The sequence below is a fragment of the Musca domestica genome, unplaced genomic scaffold (genome assembly GCF_030504385.1).
Source record: "Musca domestica strain aabys unplaced genomic scaffold, Musca_domestica.polishedcontigs.V.1.1 44, whole genome shotgun sequence".
NCBI classification, from domain to species: domain Eukaryota; kingdom Metazoa; phylum Arthropoda; class Insecta; order Diptera; family Muscidae; genus Musca; species Musca domestica.
The window spans coordinates 5,628,491-5,646,559 of NW_026712334.1; the positions used below are offsets into that span (position 1 = coordinate 5,628,491).

Sequence of the window (18,069 nt, forward strand, 5' to 3'; positions counted from 1 at the left end):
AGCTCCGCTTTTATTATCGATTTATTATGGTTACAACGATGCTTGAGTTTCCGAAGCAGGCCACAACTTGTTATCCAACATGGCCCAGTGATATTTTTCCTTTGTTTGGAAACAAAAAGAAAATTGTATAAATATAAATATGAAATAAGTGCGGGGCCGACTTTGTGATACCCTACAATATGTTGGAAGCCACCTTATGTCCAAATCTATTTCGAAAGATTTCGTTTTTGAAATGTCATAAAGCACTGTCCAGATGGTACCCTAAGCTTTTTGACCAGGGGCATTTGACATAGAAGTTATTGTTTATTTTATCCGTCCAAATTGGTAGGCTTCTACCCATCCCTAAACTCGAACTCCATGTAAAATTCCGCGTCGATTAGTTTATAATTGTGTCCAGTAGAGCAACAGCAAAATCAGGAAATTTTTCTGTTTTTGGTCCATTACAACCCTTACATATTTTGCGATCATCTTTCTATTCTATTTAGGTTAGGGTTTTATTCTGACCCCACCTCAATTTTCAGTTTCGTGAGGATAGGGCCATAATTGTGACTTGTAGCGTGATAACAAATTAACATGGACCGATGGACAGACGAACGGACATAAATAGCTAGATCGACACAGCTCGGCGAAATAGGAGGACCAATATATAGTTTCCTATGTCGGGGACCAATATTACGAGGTGTTACATAACTTTTGGCCCAATCAAACTTTTAATATTTTCAACACATAGTATTGTAGAATATAAAAATACAAAACTACATTTATTAGTTATCTATGGCATATGGGTATTTTACCTTAACAATTTATACCCCACGCTTACAAAATATGCTATACTTTCAGCTAATCAATATGACTTTTATTTTTTCATCTTTCCTGCAGAAATCGTAATTCTCTACTTCAGTGTTTCGAATGTTACCAATTTGCTTGGGTCGTTGACACTACAGGTCTCATACATACAATCATTCTACTTAATATTTTTAATTTGGCCCCTCAACATCAGATATCATTATGAATGTGCTGATTAAATTTCTAAACCGTAATTTGAACCAATTTCGGCAGATGATTCCCAATAACAATGACCACATCGATACATAATCTGTAGAAAGTGAAATCAGCCGGTGGTAATTTCCATAATAAAAATGTAATAATGTTTCCGAAGTTTCTTTGTGGTCACTAACGGCCACAAAGACAGACAGACAGCCACACACAATAAATGATTGACACACAATGCCCTCCAGATGTATTTGCAGAATATACCCTATTTATGTACTCTTTCAATTTTATAACATCCAAACACTTGTAGGAGGGTTGCCTGGAGCTACCAACAAGCTCCAGTACAACAACTTATAGGCAAGGCAACAACATATGACAATGTCTGAATGGCTGTATGTATGTAGATGTCCATTAGAGAGTTTTATAATAGAAAATCTCTCTCTAATTGTATTCGACCAAATACAATGGATGCATGAAGAGATGGGCGTCAAGACAAGTGGATAAGCAAATTAACACACAATTATAATCATTCGGCCGAAACATTTGCGTACAAATACCAGAGATGGGATGTTATATTTTAAACTTTTTTACCTAGGAAAGAGAATGCAGTAGGTTTACTTTCGAAGCAGATCAAGGTAGGTTTTCCATTCTTAGAAGACCGGTAGGACCTTTTATTTTTACATAATGTCTTCCATCCATAGAAGACGTATAAAAGGTATTCAATTTATAGTAGACCTACAGAAAGGCGTTGGTCTGTAGAAACCTATAAAAGGATGCCTTTAATTTGCCTTTAAAACGCCTTCTGCTATAATAAGACCAAACATTTTCTATACAAAGACGAACTTTGGGTTTTTATGCCCTACACCAGGGGTAAGGGTATTATGTCTTTAAGCATTTGTTTGTATCATGGTGAAAGAAGCGAGACAGACCCATAGTTACTTTTGAGGATCTTCATAGAACCACTTTCTGAGCCGAGTTATGCATGCCAGTCCGTCTGTCCATGTATTTTTTGTGAAAAAAATGCAGGTCACAATTATTATTGAGATTAAATTTTCCAAACAATATTTTTTTTTTTTGGCCCAAGGATGAACCCCATTAAAATTGGCGAGAATCGGTTCAAATTTAGATATTGCTCCATATATATGTTCAACCGATTTCGGGCCAATTTCAGTCCAAATGAACTGAATTTTGGCACTTCCGACGGAATTCAATTCGGAACGAAGTACTTCACATTTTGGTAAAAATCGATTCCTCACATGCGTAATTAAAGTACCTCACATGCGTAATATGCACTCCACAACAATGATCTTTGGTACTAGATATCAGATACAGCTCAGAAATAAGTGCTTAGCATTTTGTCAAGATCGGTTAAGATTTGGATGTAGCTCCTACATATATCTTAATCCTATTTCAGGTTTGGTATTTAAGTCCCTCTCATTCGAAATATGCACTTCACAAGAATGATATTTGGTACCAGATATCAGATACAGCCCAGAAATACCTCTGTCAAATCTTATCGAGATCGGATGAGATTTGGATTTAGTTTCCATACATATCTTTACCCGATATCAGGTTAATTGTGCACCAAATAGCTAATGTCAGCCCAAATCAATTGAATTCGTCCTAGAAACAAGTACTTCAAATTTGGTGAAAATCGGTTCAGATATAGCTAAAGCTCCTGTATATATATGTTTCATCCGATTTGGTGATATATTCCCTCACATGAGTAATATGCACTCCACAGCTCCGATTTCAGGTTTTTGTGCACAAAATGGCTAATATCAGCCCAACTTGACTGCATTTTAGCACTTCCGACGGAATTCAGGCTAAAAGTAGGTGCTTTAAATTTTTGTGAAATGTTTCATCCGATTTGTGCTTTTAAGCCCCTTATATGCGTAATATGCACTCTACAACAATGATCTTTGGTATCAGATATTAGATACAGCTCAGAAATAAATGCGATAAATAAAATTTTATCGGTTCTGATATAGCTCCGAAATATATATTTTATCCGATTTGGTGTTTAAGTCCCTCACATGCGTAATATGCACTCCATAAGAATAATATTTGGCACCAGATATAAGATACAGCCCAGAAATACCTCTTTCTTCGAGATCGGATCAAATTTAGATTTAGCTTCATACATATCATTATCCGATATCAGATTAATTTGTTCAGGTTAAATTCTAAACGAAGTCCAAATCACTGTGTTTTCCATCCCTGATAACAATGCAACAACAACAATAGCATCTAAATGATGACATTGTTTGCTGCCGTTGTTTGTTGCCAATAATTTCACTTGACACTTATTTGTGGCAATTAATAGCAAAATCATGTCGAAATTAAATTGAAATCAAATAAAGTTTTATCTTGTTGTGGATAAATAAAAAAAAAACAAAAGAAATGTACACAATTTCAATTATACAACAACAAGATCAACAACCACAACAACCGAACATGTGTAGAATTTCTGTGTCAATTTATGTTTTATGCTAATCTCAAGATTGCCAAACATAATGAATGAATAAATAACTTTCACTTGGAAAATAATTCGAAAATGTATTTATTTTTCTATGTTTTTTTTTTCAGATTTCTTTCACACATACTGACCGACTTTTCCCAAAACCATTGAAGATGAGATTGAAAAAAGTGTCATTAACAATTGCGTTATGTTTTCTAATGCAGGTGAGTTTTGGAAACAAATATAAATAAATGAATAAAAAAATGTGTACATATTAAATTGATAATTGAAATTACATTGAAATGAAGCCATTTAATCTGAAAATGTTATACTCATTTATTTAAAATGGAATTATGTGCTAACAAATACATCCGGTGAGCAAAAGAGAGAATAACGGCCAACCCACTGGAATGCAAAATAATGGCAGCTCAAATATATATCCAATAAGAAATATTACTACAACATATATTTTAATAGGATATGTGTCTGCATTATTGGAACACTGGATCAAATACTCTATTTATACCCTACACCACAAGGTGGTCAGGGTATTATGTCTTTGTGCATTTGTTTGTAACAGGCAAAAGGAAACGAGATAGACCCATAGTTCCTTTTGATGATCTGCATAGAATCACATTCTGAGTCGATTTATGCATGTCCGTCCGTCCGTCTGTCCGTCTGTCCATGTATTTTTGTAAACAAAGTACAGGTCGCATTTATTGCCCGATCCAGATGAAATTTTGCACAGATCATTTGTTTGGCCCAAGGACGAACCCTATTGAAATTGGAGACAATCGGCCAAAATTTAGATATAGCTCCCATATATATCTTCGTCCAATTTGCCTTTTATTGTGCACCAAACGTGTAATATCAGCCCGAATTGTATGGAATTTTGCACATACAACCAAATTAGGCCTAAAAATATGTATGCCAAATTTGATCGAAATCGGTTCAGATATAGCTATAGCCTCCATATATATTATTCATCCGATTTGTTATATTTGTTACCCACAACCGTAATATGCACTCCGTAACAACGATATTCAGGGAAATATATCAAATACAGCTCAGAAATATCTTTGCCAAATTTTATCGAGATCGGTTCAGATTTGGATATAGGTCCCATATATATATTTATCCGATTTCAAATTAATTGTGCACCAAATGGTCAATACAAGTCCGAATTTAAAAGATACAAATGCTTCGGCATGTTTAGTCCTTTGAACTTTAAATTATAATTATAATCATAGCGTGTATGATTGAATTCTCCCATAAAAACTTTTAATTGTTATGTGGAGCTCTACTAAATTAGCAAAGTGGTGTAGGGTATCATAAAGTCGGCCCCGCCCGACTTTAAGACTTTCTTTACTGGTTTTTCTATCTTTAAGATTTTGAATCCTCAATTTCAAAATAAGAAGTAATATTTTGATTATCTATGTATATCTATAAAAGAGGAAAATGTACGTTTGATTGTTTGTAATGTATAGACTCAAAAACTGCTAAACTGATTTCCCTGCAATAAAACATTGCCTGAAAATAGTAACATAGGCTTTATAAATTTTTAAATTTACACTTGGAACTGGAGATACAGCATCTGAATCTGAGGTACCTCCAGAAAATTCAGTTTTTCAATGCACATATCCATTGATCGGTTTAGATACAGTCTCCAAATTTAGAATGTGTAACGGAATTTGGCAAAAAATAATCTCGCCAAATTATCAGAAGTAGATATAGGTCATATATGTATTATCGACCGATTTCGTTACTTTGATGCACCAAACATTATATATGTTCGATTCCAATGAAATTTGGAATGAGTGACGGGATTTGATCAGAAAATAAATTTGTAAAATTGTATTGATATCGTTTCAGATTTGGATATAGATCCTATATAAATTTGTATGTAAAGTTGCAAAGAAGTTTGGAATGTGTGATAGAATTTGTTTGTGTTTTGTTTTATTTTACATGTTTATACCCAACAACACTATGTGTTGGGGGTATTATAAGTTTGATTGGGCCATAATTTATGTAACACCTCGAAATATTGGTTTCCCATATAGGAAAGTATATATGGATCTTCCTAGCTCGCCGAGTTGAGTCGATCTAGCTATGTATGTCCGTCCGTCCGTCTGTCCATGTTAATTTGTAATCACGCTACAGGTCGCAATTATGTCCCGATCCTAACGAAATTTTGTACGAAGGTGGGGTTAGGGCGAGAATAGAAGCCTATTTCTTTTGGAGATGATCGCCAAATGTTTAGGGGTTGAAATGAACCAAATACTGAAAAAATGTCGTATTTTGCAGTAGCTATACAGGTCGCAATTATAGACCAATCGACGCGGAATTTCGCATGTAGCTAGAGTTGAGGGCGGTGAAGAAGCCTACCAATTTGGTCATCGGACAATATTTAGCGGGTAAAATAGACCATATCTTTTGTGTTGAAAAAATTCAAAAATTTTCATTAAACCGCGAATATTTTAAATCCCGGCGAAATCACAAAGCCGTGACAAGGTTACCTCTGATCTTTACATTGATGGTAACATCCAACAAAACGGATATATAGCAAAATATGTGCGATATATATGTTTATCAAAGAAGATATGCTTGAAAAATCTCTTATATGTCGAGAACGGCTGAACTGATTTCGACAGTTCTCATTAATTCAGAATGGTCTCTTGGCAGGAAAGAAAAAACGTCTAAAAAATCGTATGAAAATATCTCTCTAAAGATGAAAATATTGATTTTGTAAAATGTTCTCATATTTTTTCAATTTTGTCATATTTTTGGCATATTTTCATTTTGAATTAAACATTTGGTAATATTTCTACAGCTAACAAAACTAAGTAGTTAGGATTTCAGGATATCATATACAGATCGCATTTATGGCACGATCTTTACGAAATTTCGCATGGGGATAAGATGAGGGTCAGAATAGGAGAGTTGAAATGGACCAAAAAACTGCAAAATTGTCAGCACGTCGTAATTGTCGCCCGATCCTCACGCACATTTGAATGGGGGTTACCGGACATTGCAAAAGCCAAGCAGTTTTGGATGGCCATCCAAAAATATTCAATGTGCGAAATAGTTTGCCAACTTTTGTAGACAAAATACGAAAATGTCCATTCCAGTGACTCTTTGTAGAATTCACAAATACAGGAAAGACGCACTTCTGACTATTTCGTTAACGCTGATTTCGTTGAAGAATATAGTCAAATATCTGTATCTCATATAGATGCGTTACAGTCAAAAACCAATAATAAATGTTAATCTTTTAACACTTCTGAGAGATTATAGGTCTTTGGGAAATATTGGTTCCAGATCTAGGAAGACCATTTAAGTGCAATATCTACCAATAAATTGGAAATTAGCAAATTAGTTTAAGTTGCTATTTTTCGAAAATTAGAGAAAAAAACCTGATGGTTTTCTTTTATTATTTGTCACAATATCTTGTGGAATTCTTTCGAGTTTCTCGCCTATATCAACTGTATCGTTTATTATAGTGTTGTAGGGTATTCAACGGTCGGCCCCGCTCGACTGTAGCCTTTGCTTGCTTGTTTTACATTACAATGTTTTATTTCTATATAATTGATTCTATATATAAAGGGAAATTGACATTTTGCACAAGGGCCAGTCTTACTGCGTAGACGTGTGATAAGGTTTCGTTGAACTGTGAACGGATAAAGCTGGAATTTTTAAATTTTGTATTGAGGTCCCTTTTTGTTGTAGATTTGTGAATGGGTACTACGAGTGCACCAAAAGTACTCAATAGTACTATTTTGGTATTGGGTGAATAGATAGTGCTTAAAATCTTATATTCGGTATGAAGGTGGTTTTGGAAAAGTGTAGTGTAATTTTACGAAAACGTGTTTGAGACATGGTGGTGGTTTGGAAATGCCTCCATTATTTGCAGGAAAAGTACGAAATGATACTAAATTTGGTATTGGTTGAATGAATAGGTCTGGATTCCCCAAATTTGATATTGACGTCTGTGTTGATATCTGGAACTGATTTATGGAAGACGTTTTGGAAATGCAGCAAATATAATTATACGAAAAGTACTTAATAGTTCTAAATTTGGTATTGGGTGAAGGAATAGAGCGGAAATCCTGAAATTTGATAAACAGGGTGGGATAAAAAGAAACTGCAACAAAGTCAAACGCCATAATTTTTACTTTTTTTTAAATTTTATTGAATGAAAGCAAAAAATGTCGGAAATAGCATCAAATTTTAGAATAAGTTTAGATAGAAAACCAAATTTGGCAGTTCATCATATTTGGAAAAGCGAAGCAACTCTTTAGCTCTTTTGAATCTATTTTCTTTCTGTTGCGATGTAAGTCCTTGCACTTTTTGGAATTCGAATGGCTCTACCCCGAGCTCATTTTTCAATATTTGCCGAATGGAATATTGCGATATGTTCAGCTCACAAGCCATTTTTCGGCCACTGCGACGCGGGATTTCGATCAAGTCGCTTCTTTACTTTTCGAACCATTTCTGCTGATGTTGCTGTTTTCTTCCGTCCACTTCCTTGACGTCGGGCTACGCTACCAGTATTACGGTAACGAGCGATGGTACGATACACAAAATATTTATTCACATTTAAATGCTAGTGTGCTCTAACGATAGCCATTTGTGTTTTTCCAGCCAAATGTAAGGAAATCACAGAATCACACTTGAATTCCCTCACGAATAACTTTTTTTTTGGAAAATTCTCACCAAAATGCTTTTGTACGCTTGTAAACAATAAAATGAGCTATCACTGGAATAATTTTAACAGCTGTCGGACAAATGGCTTGGAAATGACAGCAGTCTGAAGATGGTCGCAGTTTTTTCAACTCACCCTGTAGATTTAACAGTCGGTGTCAGTGATTAAAATATGGATGTGGTTTTTGAAATATGTAATATAATTGTACGAAAAGTACTTCATATTGCTAAGTTTTGTATTGGGTAAAGGAATATGTCACTCTTGGTACCTGTGGTTGAGAGAAGGAGCTGGTTTTGGAAATGCGTACTATAATTGTACTAAATGGTACTTAAATTGGTAATGGGGAAAATTATAATTCATCGAAAAGTACAAAATTAAATTTAGCTGAAATACTCAGAAATACTGTAATTTGATATTGTTTAGAGAAAGAGATTGTTGTGGAAATTCGTACTATAAAAATGCCACAAAATGTGGCGTTGTATTAGAGATGGAATTCTGACATTTGGTATCAAGGTCACTGTTGGTGTCTAGGGTGGAGAGAAGGAGGTTGTTTTGAACATGCGTAGTATAACTGTATGTTAAAGTATGGTAAAAACTTTGGGCATGGATCTTAGGATAGAGCTGGAATTCTGAAATTTGATATGGAGGTCAGTGTTGGTATTAGATTTGAGGGAATGATGTGGAATGAAAGTCTTTAATATAAATAAAGTTTTATCGAACTGGTGCAGCTGAAAAGTTAGTACAATTTTTTACGTTTTGTTTGGAAATTTAAACAAATTGAATAAATTTTCAGTACTAAAAAGGCCAAACAATGTTGTCGAACTGTTGGAACCAATCTAAAATTTTAAGGTAGACTTTTCGCTGACGAAATAGCGGGAACTATTTAGTATACTTAACAAACGAAAAGATTTTTTATAAAACGCGTGTATCGATGTGTTGAAGGTTCACATCGGAAGTTAACCAAAGTAGGGTGGGGAATTCCGCCCATTTTCACATTTTTTGAAAATATTCGAGTTTTGATTTCGATTGCCGCTTCAAAAAAATAATATTCTTAGGTATATTGTTTATTCTGAGACATACAGTTAAAATTTCTATAGAGCGCTGTTCGTCTAAAATTCAATTTTATATTAATAAAGAATAACATTTTTTATCAATACTGACACAAAAGTAAAAAATTGGATACAACATTGGTTTACATAATTTGTTTATATAAAATGAAAATATAGAGTATATGTCTTTGGTGACTTGTAGTGTCTGCTTTTTAAGAAATCTCCCAAAAATAATGTTTAATAAGACTATTTGTATAAAATCAGATGAAATGTATTTTTAATCCTTGTTTTCCGATTTCCTGCCTTTAGAAAAGTTTTGGAGTTTTAGAGTATTCTTAGACTTAAAATACAATTGTATGACAAACAATTTTGTAGAATATTTACGTATTAATGGAGGTTTGAAGAAAATGACCTTAAGGACTTCTATAATTACTCGACTGAGGGTAAGCTTATTTAACAAAAATATTTCCTGGATTTCTGCCAGCAATATTGCCGAAGACACTATCAAGCTAAAATTCATGGATTCCGAGGAATCTAAATACAAATATTGCTAACTGCTAATATTTGGATAACGTAATCCTGGAACGTTTTAAAGATTATTTGACCTATGGAGTCAAAGGCAACTGAAATATTTTAGAAACAGTCCATATGACTGTATTGGGAAACCTCTCTGAGAACAACTCTTTCGTGAAATCATTTATGTTTAATAACCAAATATTTAATATTACCATCAAAAAAATATGTCACCCAGAAATTGTCCATAGTATTTTTACTAGTATTTTTACATCGTATACTTCCTACTTAATACTAATTAAATTTTCAAATAATTTTGCCGCATAATTTATAACATCACGCAATGAATACAAACTAAATTTTCCACACTTTTTCTCATACCAACAAACCTCAAAGGGTATCCATGAAGTCATCATCATCTTCATGGCCAAATACATTCATTCGGTCAGTCAGACAGCAGCATCCAGCCAGCTAGCCAGAAAATCCATTTATCAAACAAAATGTTTTACTCATCATAATAACCTCAACTCCTTGACGCTGAAATGGCTTTCATTTGCATTTTATATTAGAAGAAGCTGAAAATTCCAACATAAGTGCTTGGTTGACTAGATGGACAAATAACCGAATGTATGGATGGCATTTGTAATGGAAAATTTTTTGTTAGAAAAAGTTCATTAACTTTTCAACAATAATGACACAATTTTCCAGTCATTGTGTTGTTGGGCCGCCATGCGCCGCTCTTTAACCAATATTTTCGTTTTTTTCATGAATATCATGTTGGCAACTTCTGTGCATGGGCTTGTTGTTGTTGGTAGTGGTGTCGTGTTCCTTTTTTTTTTGGGCAACAACATCAGCAAAAATGTTGCCGTCATACAGCATAATGACTGAGTGGTAACCCTTGGTTACACATTTAGCATTCTGCAACTCATTAAGGAAACGAAATTTCACTTTTTATGAGACTCTTCACCAGCAGCCAGCCACCTAACAGCAAGTCTGCCTGCCAGCCTGCCAGCCAGCCAGGCAACGACATCGCTATCAACAGCATCAGCAAAGAAGAGGAAAAAAACTGAGAAGAAAACATCCACCATGACTAACTAACTCTTCCTTGATGTTTTCCATTTCGTTAGGAGGATAATGATGTTGACGTTGTCGGCTCGCAGTAGAGATGACTCAGACCACGCTGTTGCATCTGGTAAAGCTGGTGCTGGTACTAGTGCTGGTGCCGATGGCAACGTCTTTGATAAACATAACTTTTCATTTCTTTTCCTTGGTACACCATAACTTTTGACCTCTTGATTGTGTTCTGTTTGGCCAAAATCCCACCAAAACCAGTTTGTGTAAGATTTTCAACTTATGTTTGGCGATATGAAAATACACTGGATTGATATAATGTGATTTGATGGGATTGAGGAAATTATCATTGTAGGTTGGTAGGTCCAGCAGAAGCGACTTAAAGTATTCAGAGAGGATAACAATGGAAATGAAAAGTCTTCAAAGGAAAAAATAAGTTGTTTATATTTTATGGAAGACCTAAAGGTCTTCTATCCAGAAGGGTTTCTATCTCTCAGGGAAGTCCAGAAGGGCTTTTATCTCCCATCGAAGAGCAGAATGTCTCATAAGAGATCATAAGGTCTTCCATCTCTGTTATAGAAGAGCAAAAGGTCTTCTATCAAGAATACATTCTCTCTATTTTATAAGGCCTAAATGTTTTCTATCTCATATAAGACGAGAAGGTTTTCTATGGGATATAAAAGTAGAAGGTCCTCTTGCTCATAGAAGACCATAAAATCTTCTTCTCCCAAATAAGACTAAAAGGTCTTCGTCTCCTATAGAATTCCAGCAGAAGGTCTTCTGCTCTCATAAAATATCATAAGGTTTTCCATCTTTTTTATAGAAGAGCAGAAGGTCTTCTATCTAGAATACATTCTATCTATGTTATCAGACCGAAGTGTGTTATATCTCATATAAGACAAGAAGGTCTTATTTCTTATAGAAGACCAGCAAATCTTCTTCTCCTACAGAAGACCAAAAAGTCTTCGTCTCTAGTGGATTTCCACAAGTTTTCTATATATTAGAGAAGAACAGAAAGTCTTCTATCTCCTAGAGAAGAACGGAAGGTCTTCTACCTCCTATAGAAGAGCAGAATGTCTTCTATCTGCTACAGAAGAGCAGAATGCCTTCTATTTTCTATAGGATACCAGATGGCCTTCTATCTCCCATAGAAGACCAGAAGGTCTATAGAAGGTCAAAAATTCTTCTGATACCTACATGTAGAGGCCCAGAAGATCTTCTATCTCCCGTAGATGGCCAGAAGGTGTTTTGTATCCTGTAGAACACCAGAAGGTTTATAGAATATCAGAAGTTCTTTTATCTCATATAGAAGACCATCTCCCATAGAAGACCCTCTCATATCCGACCAGATGGCCTTTTCCCTCTTTTTTTCTAATAGAAGACCGGAATGTCTTTCATATCTTATGGAAGACTTTTCATAAGATGTGAAAGTCTTCCATAAGATATGAAAGACATTCCGGTCTTCTATTAGAGAAAAAGAGAGAAAAGACCATCTGGTCTGATATGAGAGGGTCTTCTACGGGAGATGGAAGACCTTCTGGTCTTCTATATGAGATAGAAGAATTTTTATAGAAAACTGATTCGTAGGGAAGGCCGAAAATGGGAAGGTCGTTTATCTCTTAAAGGAGATCAGAAGATGAGACATCGTATGGGTCTTCACTATCATGAGAGCGTGAGTAACTTCCCTCCTTTAAAGAGGGATGTTCTTCAGATTTTAAAATACTTAGTAAAAGTATTAAAAGACCTGGTTAAAATATTCTATACCTTGGGAGACCGGAAAGCTGTTCCTCCGATGGACGAACTAAAAAGTTTTCTGATCCTGTTGAAAAAAATTATCTTTGTCAGATATTCTGTGGATAGAAGATCTCTACCTTTTCTATATTCTATTCTTAGAAGATCTTAATCAGGACTTGTGTTCCTAAAAGATCTTTATCAGTTCTTCTATAGATAAGATACCTTTTCATGTCATTTCAGGGTATAAGACTTGTTCAAGTCTCCTGTGGAACTGTAACAGGCCGTATATGGATGGATGATCCTTGTAAGGGTATCTATGGATGGAACACCATCATCATATTTTCTATGGACAGAACGTCTTTAATTGAGCCTCCTATGGAAGACTTTTATGAATAGTGAATCTTAATCAGGATTTCTATGAATAGAATAATTCTATTCATCTTTAATAGAGAGATTACCTATTTTCGGGTTTTTTGACATTCGAAAATGTATTAAGGTTTCTTGATTTTTTTCCTGCATACCACTGTATTGCCTTAAGAGTACTGGAGTTACATTTGGCATTAGAGTTGAAGTCCCTGTCGCTGGAGTATATTTCAGCGTGAAAAAGAAGTACTCATAAAATCATAAACAAAGAAATAAAACTTGAGGCTATAATACACACGTCAATGAACAAGACTTAATGGCGCTTTAGCTGGAGTCTGGAGTGGTGCATGGTGTATGGTGTGTGTGTGTACGTGTGAAGTAAAGTACCACAGAGTTGAGTGGATGTTTAAACAAGTACCGGGTAGAAATACAACTTCTTACCACTGGCTCTTCATTAATGCAGTATTTGGTAGAAAATAAAAGAAAAAAAAAATAAACAATTTGTCTCAGAGCCTTCTCGAATTAACTGAACAAGGACTTAGGTATAGCTACTGCAGTCACCAAACAAAAAATACCACAAACAAAGATGCCAACAAAACTTCGCCTTAAAGATCACGTTCTTTTTCGCATTGATGCCATTACTTTCTCCGGCCATCCAAGTGGTGGTGGTGATGATGGTCGTTGGTCTTATCAAAGTTGCATGGTATTTCCAATGAAGAGGTTCCTTGCCAACAGCTACCACCACCTTATGTTGCAGATGAAAACGAAAATGATGATGATGAGTAAGTTGTGGATGCTATTACCAAAGACCATGGCAAATACAATTGTTGCTTTGCTATTCGATTTTGTTTGACCAATTTTTTTAATGCAATTTCTGGAATTTTCCCATTTCCTTCAGCTTCCTTTGGCATTGACGATGTCACATTGTAGAGGTCATCTTGGTTTGTTTTTTGGGTGCCATTATGTTCGACAACTTTTGCTTTCATCTAATAATTTGTTTTTCTCAAGTTTTTATCATTTACCTTCTGGTACGAGAAAACAATGTCATTGTCTTGGCGTAACAAGCTAAATAGAAATTTGGCATCCTTTTGTCTTCTCGAATGAATTGCGTCCGCACATAATGGACGTTTTTTAAGCTTCTTTTTTGTTCATAAAAAAAGAAAAAACTCTATAAAGTTATATCTTCCTACCGGGACCTTTTGGTAGATTCATTACACAGTGCGATCAAAATTAAATTTTATTCAATTTAACTGCGAAAGTAGGCGGATTCAACAAATTCGAATTAAAAATTCTTAGAATTTAGGTTAATATCGTGCTCGTCAATATTGCTGATAGGAAGTTGAAACATTTACCCCTCAAGCGAGTCAAGGAAGTGATATTGTTTGCACTTTTTGACAATATGTTTAATTAAAGGGGATCGTAACATTATTTGTCATAAGTCTCAGAATACTTCAAAATTCTAGACAAATGGAATAAATTACGAATGAGAGTCAATGATGGAATGCAGGATAGATGTACCTAGGGTTTTTGAAAATGCAAACTTTAAGTTTACGAAAAATTCTTAATTAATACTAAACTTTTAAAATGAACCCTTGCTATCATGTAAATAGAGCTAAAAACTTAAAATTTGGAATGTGATTAGGAGGCGGGTTTAGAAATGTGCACTACAAGTGCCCGAAAAGTACTAAATTTTACTATATTTGCTACAATTTGGTATTGGGGTCGCCGGGTGGGGTGGTAACGGGAATGTGTACTATAAATGCACGAAAAGTACAAAATCGTACTATAGTTGACATTGAGTGAAGGAATAGAGATACAATTCTGAAATTTGATATTTAGATTACAGATGGCATCTGTGTTTGAGATTGATGCGTCCTATATTTGTACAAAAAATACTAAATGGTACTAAATTCAGTAATGGGGGAAGGGTTAGGGCTGAAATCCTCAAATTTGATATTGAGGTCTCTGTTGGTATCTGGATTTGAGATTTGGAGGTGGTTTTGGAAATGTATGCTATAATTGTACGAAAGGTACTAAATAGGACTAAAATGACATTTTTCCAACACCACCACCTTTTCCAGAAGGTACACACTCTTAGTGACCTTAATACACAAAATTTATAATTCCAGCTCATTTCCAGATTCGATACCAAATTTATTATAATTTTTTACTAACCAAAACTACCTCCTTATATCAGGTACGTTTCCCAACTTTGAGTTCCATACCATTTTCAATTTCAAGGTTTTAGCGCTATCCGTTAAAAATTATGATACCAAATAAGAAGCTTTTAGGATTTTTCGTACACTTTGAGACACCTATGCTACGCTTCACCAGTTACCCTTCATTTTAAATTATCACAATATTTAGTAACTTTTAGTACTTTTTAAAAACTTCAAGTACGAATTTCAAATTTGCTGCCCAATACTATTTTAACGTCTCCATATGAAAACACTTGAAATCAACAGTGACCTTGGTACAAAATTTTAGAATTCCATCTCTAACGGCACATTTTGTAGAATTTTGCTTAACGTACACACCCTCGAAACCAATTCCTTCTCTGAACTACAAGCACCAACTATAAAAATCTATCCGTTTACCCACTACCAAATTCAGTAGCATTTAGTTCTTTCGTACAGTTAACGTACGCATTTTCGAAATAATCCCCACGGATTGAAATCATTTACCACCAGTGACTTAAATATAAAAATATAAAGGATTTCAGCTCTTTAATTTTCCCAATTTCCAATTTAGTTCAATTATAGTACGCACATCCAAAACCAGTTCCTTCCCTCAACCACATACACCAAGAGCGATATCCACAACAAGTTTCAGAATGCCAGCCCATCCCTTCAACCAATACAAAAATTAGTACTATTTAGTACTTTTCGTACAATTATAGTACAATTATAGTACATTTTCCAAAGCAACCGCCATATTACAATTCCAAATGCCAACTCAATATGATTCCAGAACTATCCCTCCACACAACACTAAATTTAGTACTATTTAGTACTTTTTTACAATTATAGTATAGATTTTCCTAAACCACCTCCATATTGGAATTCTAGATGCTAACTCAATATGATTCCAGCACTATCCCTCCACACAATACTAAATTTAATACTATTAAGTACTTTTCGTACATATACGCATTCCCAAGCCACCAAATCTCAAACACAGATACCAACATTAATTTTAGGATTTCAGTTCTTTTCCTTCTTCCATTAGCTGTATAGTACCATTCTGTACTTGTCGTGCAATTATAGTACACATTTCCGAAACTGCCTCCATATGTACAGGTAACACATCAACAGCGACCCTAATACAAACTTCCAGATTTCAAGCACTAAAAGTTCATCCAATTCAACATTTATCAAATATAGTAGTATTTAGTACTTTTCGTGTACTTGTAGTAACTTTTTCCTTCTCTATCATCTTCCACTTATAACCTAACACCAACACGAACCCCAATACAAAATTTCAAAATTCCAGGTTAATCCGTTCCCCCTAAACAAAGTGTTCCAAATTTAGGACAATTTAGTACAGTTTGCCTACTTTGTACACATATCTAAAACCATCTTTATGAAACAAACTTACTTCCAAACTGGATTCTCATAGCAGATTTTCTATTCGTTCACATAATATAAATGGTACCATTTTAGAAGTTAAATACTACTGTAGATCTTTTCGTTCCCAAAATCTTTCGCTACATCTATCCTGCACTCCATCAGTGACTCTAATTTCAGAATTCTGGCTCATTTCGTTTGTCCAATACAAAGTATTCAGTTGTTAGTACATTTTTGCACGTTGTGTAGCCTTTTGCTATTTCGTACTATTTTCCAAAATTGGCACTCTTGCAAAATTCAAGATACTAGCTTAAACCGTTTCGTCGGGGCGCTAATTCTCAGTCAGTCAGCCAGTTATTAAACTACTCTTTTATATATACTAATTTTGAACCTACTCATATAAATGGAACATCCTTCATCTTTATATATTTCAAAGATCAACGAAAGTAGATACATTTCGGTACCTGTTCACAAATCACTTTCAATATCCTCTTCTCATGATCCTTTGGGGCAATCTTAAATTGCACCTCTTATCATATTTCATATTGCGCCGACGAAAAACAATGTCCGTATGATAAATAGTTATTCGTGATTCGAGCAATTGTTATTCGTTCACATTTTCATGCCATAAAAGTGTATTTCAATTACTACTTATCAACGTGATTGGCAATCGTCATCTTCGTCGTCGTCATCGTATGGTTTATCTTAAGTTGGTACCATAACATTTTGTTGATTGACTGAGTGGCCATTAACATCCATCACCGACTTATGGACTTTTGTTCATAATCTTTTGGAAAAGAAGTGTGTTTTTTTCTTTGTGCCATAGTTTTGCAATCATTGTCAGGCTCCTTTGAGCCGTTTTGTGTTCATAAACAGCTCAAAGTCAAGTGGTCTTCTGTCTCCTGTCTTTTTCTGACTCGTTGTTTTTTTGTTTGCCTGCTAAATACCTCAGTCATGGACAAGACAATGGCAAGACAATACTATGAGAAGTGCCTCTTTTTGCGGTACTCTTTAATTTATGATGGATTATGGGTTCATAATCTATATATTCCGAGTCGAGAAAGGAGTCGAAAGATAGTTGTCATCTGAAACCTGTAAAAAAAGAATGCAAAGAAAGATAAATTGTCTCCATTCTGCAAAGAAATTACAGATTGGTCCAGTCAGACCACTTTGGTAGCGCTACAGCCTGTTGTTGTTGATGATTAAAAATAAATGTTGACGGTTGGGTTATGACAAGCAAAGTCATGGTTGGAAATGGTTCAGTTTTGTTGATGATCCACAGAGTTGACTTGCAAAGAGGCAAAACAACGACATGAACACAATTTTTTAAAGTTTGTTTTCTGTCACATAAATTAAATTGTCTTTTGCGGCAACAGCAAACATCTGAAATCGGGTGAGAAAAATGTCTGTTGGAATTATTTATTTCATGGCAAAGGGTTTTTTGTGTATTAAAAAACGTGTAAAAAAGTTTATGATATTTTTTGTTATCATTTTTACATGCTATATAACATATCGTTTGATAGGCCAACAATGTGCTTCATACAATAACGGTATGAGACCCTATGTCTCCTTGTATGAAATCCGTATGACTGTCTCTCCTTCTGTATTATATTGTAT

General features: G+C 34.8%; 1 protein-coding gene across 2 annotated transcripts in view; it reads left to right on the forward strand.

The window, feature by feature from the left end:
• The window catches only part of LOC101888306 (uncharacterized), a 48,494-nt gene that overhangs the window by 12,950 nt on the left and 17,475 nt on the right, over positions 1-18,069 (forward strand). For both annotated transcript variants that reach the window (XM_020036605.2, XM_011294075.3), the window contains exon 2: positions 3,583-3,678. In XM_020036605.2, the coding sequence (XP_019892164.2) occupies positions 3,628-3,678 (51 nt within the window). In that variant the 5' untranslated portion in view covers positions 3,583-3,627. The remainder of the gene's footprint in view (positions 1-3,582; positions 3,679-18,069) is intronic.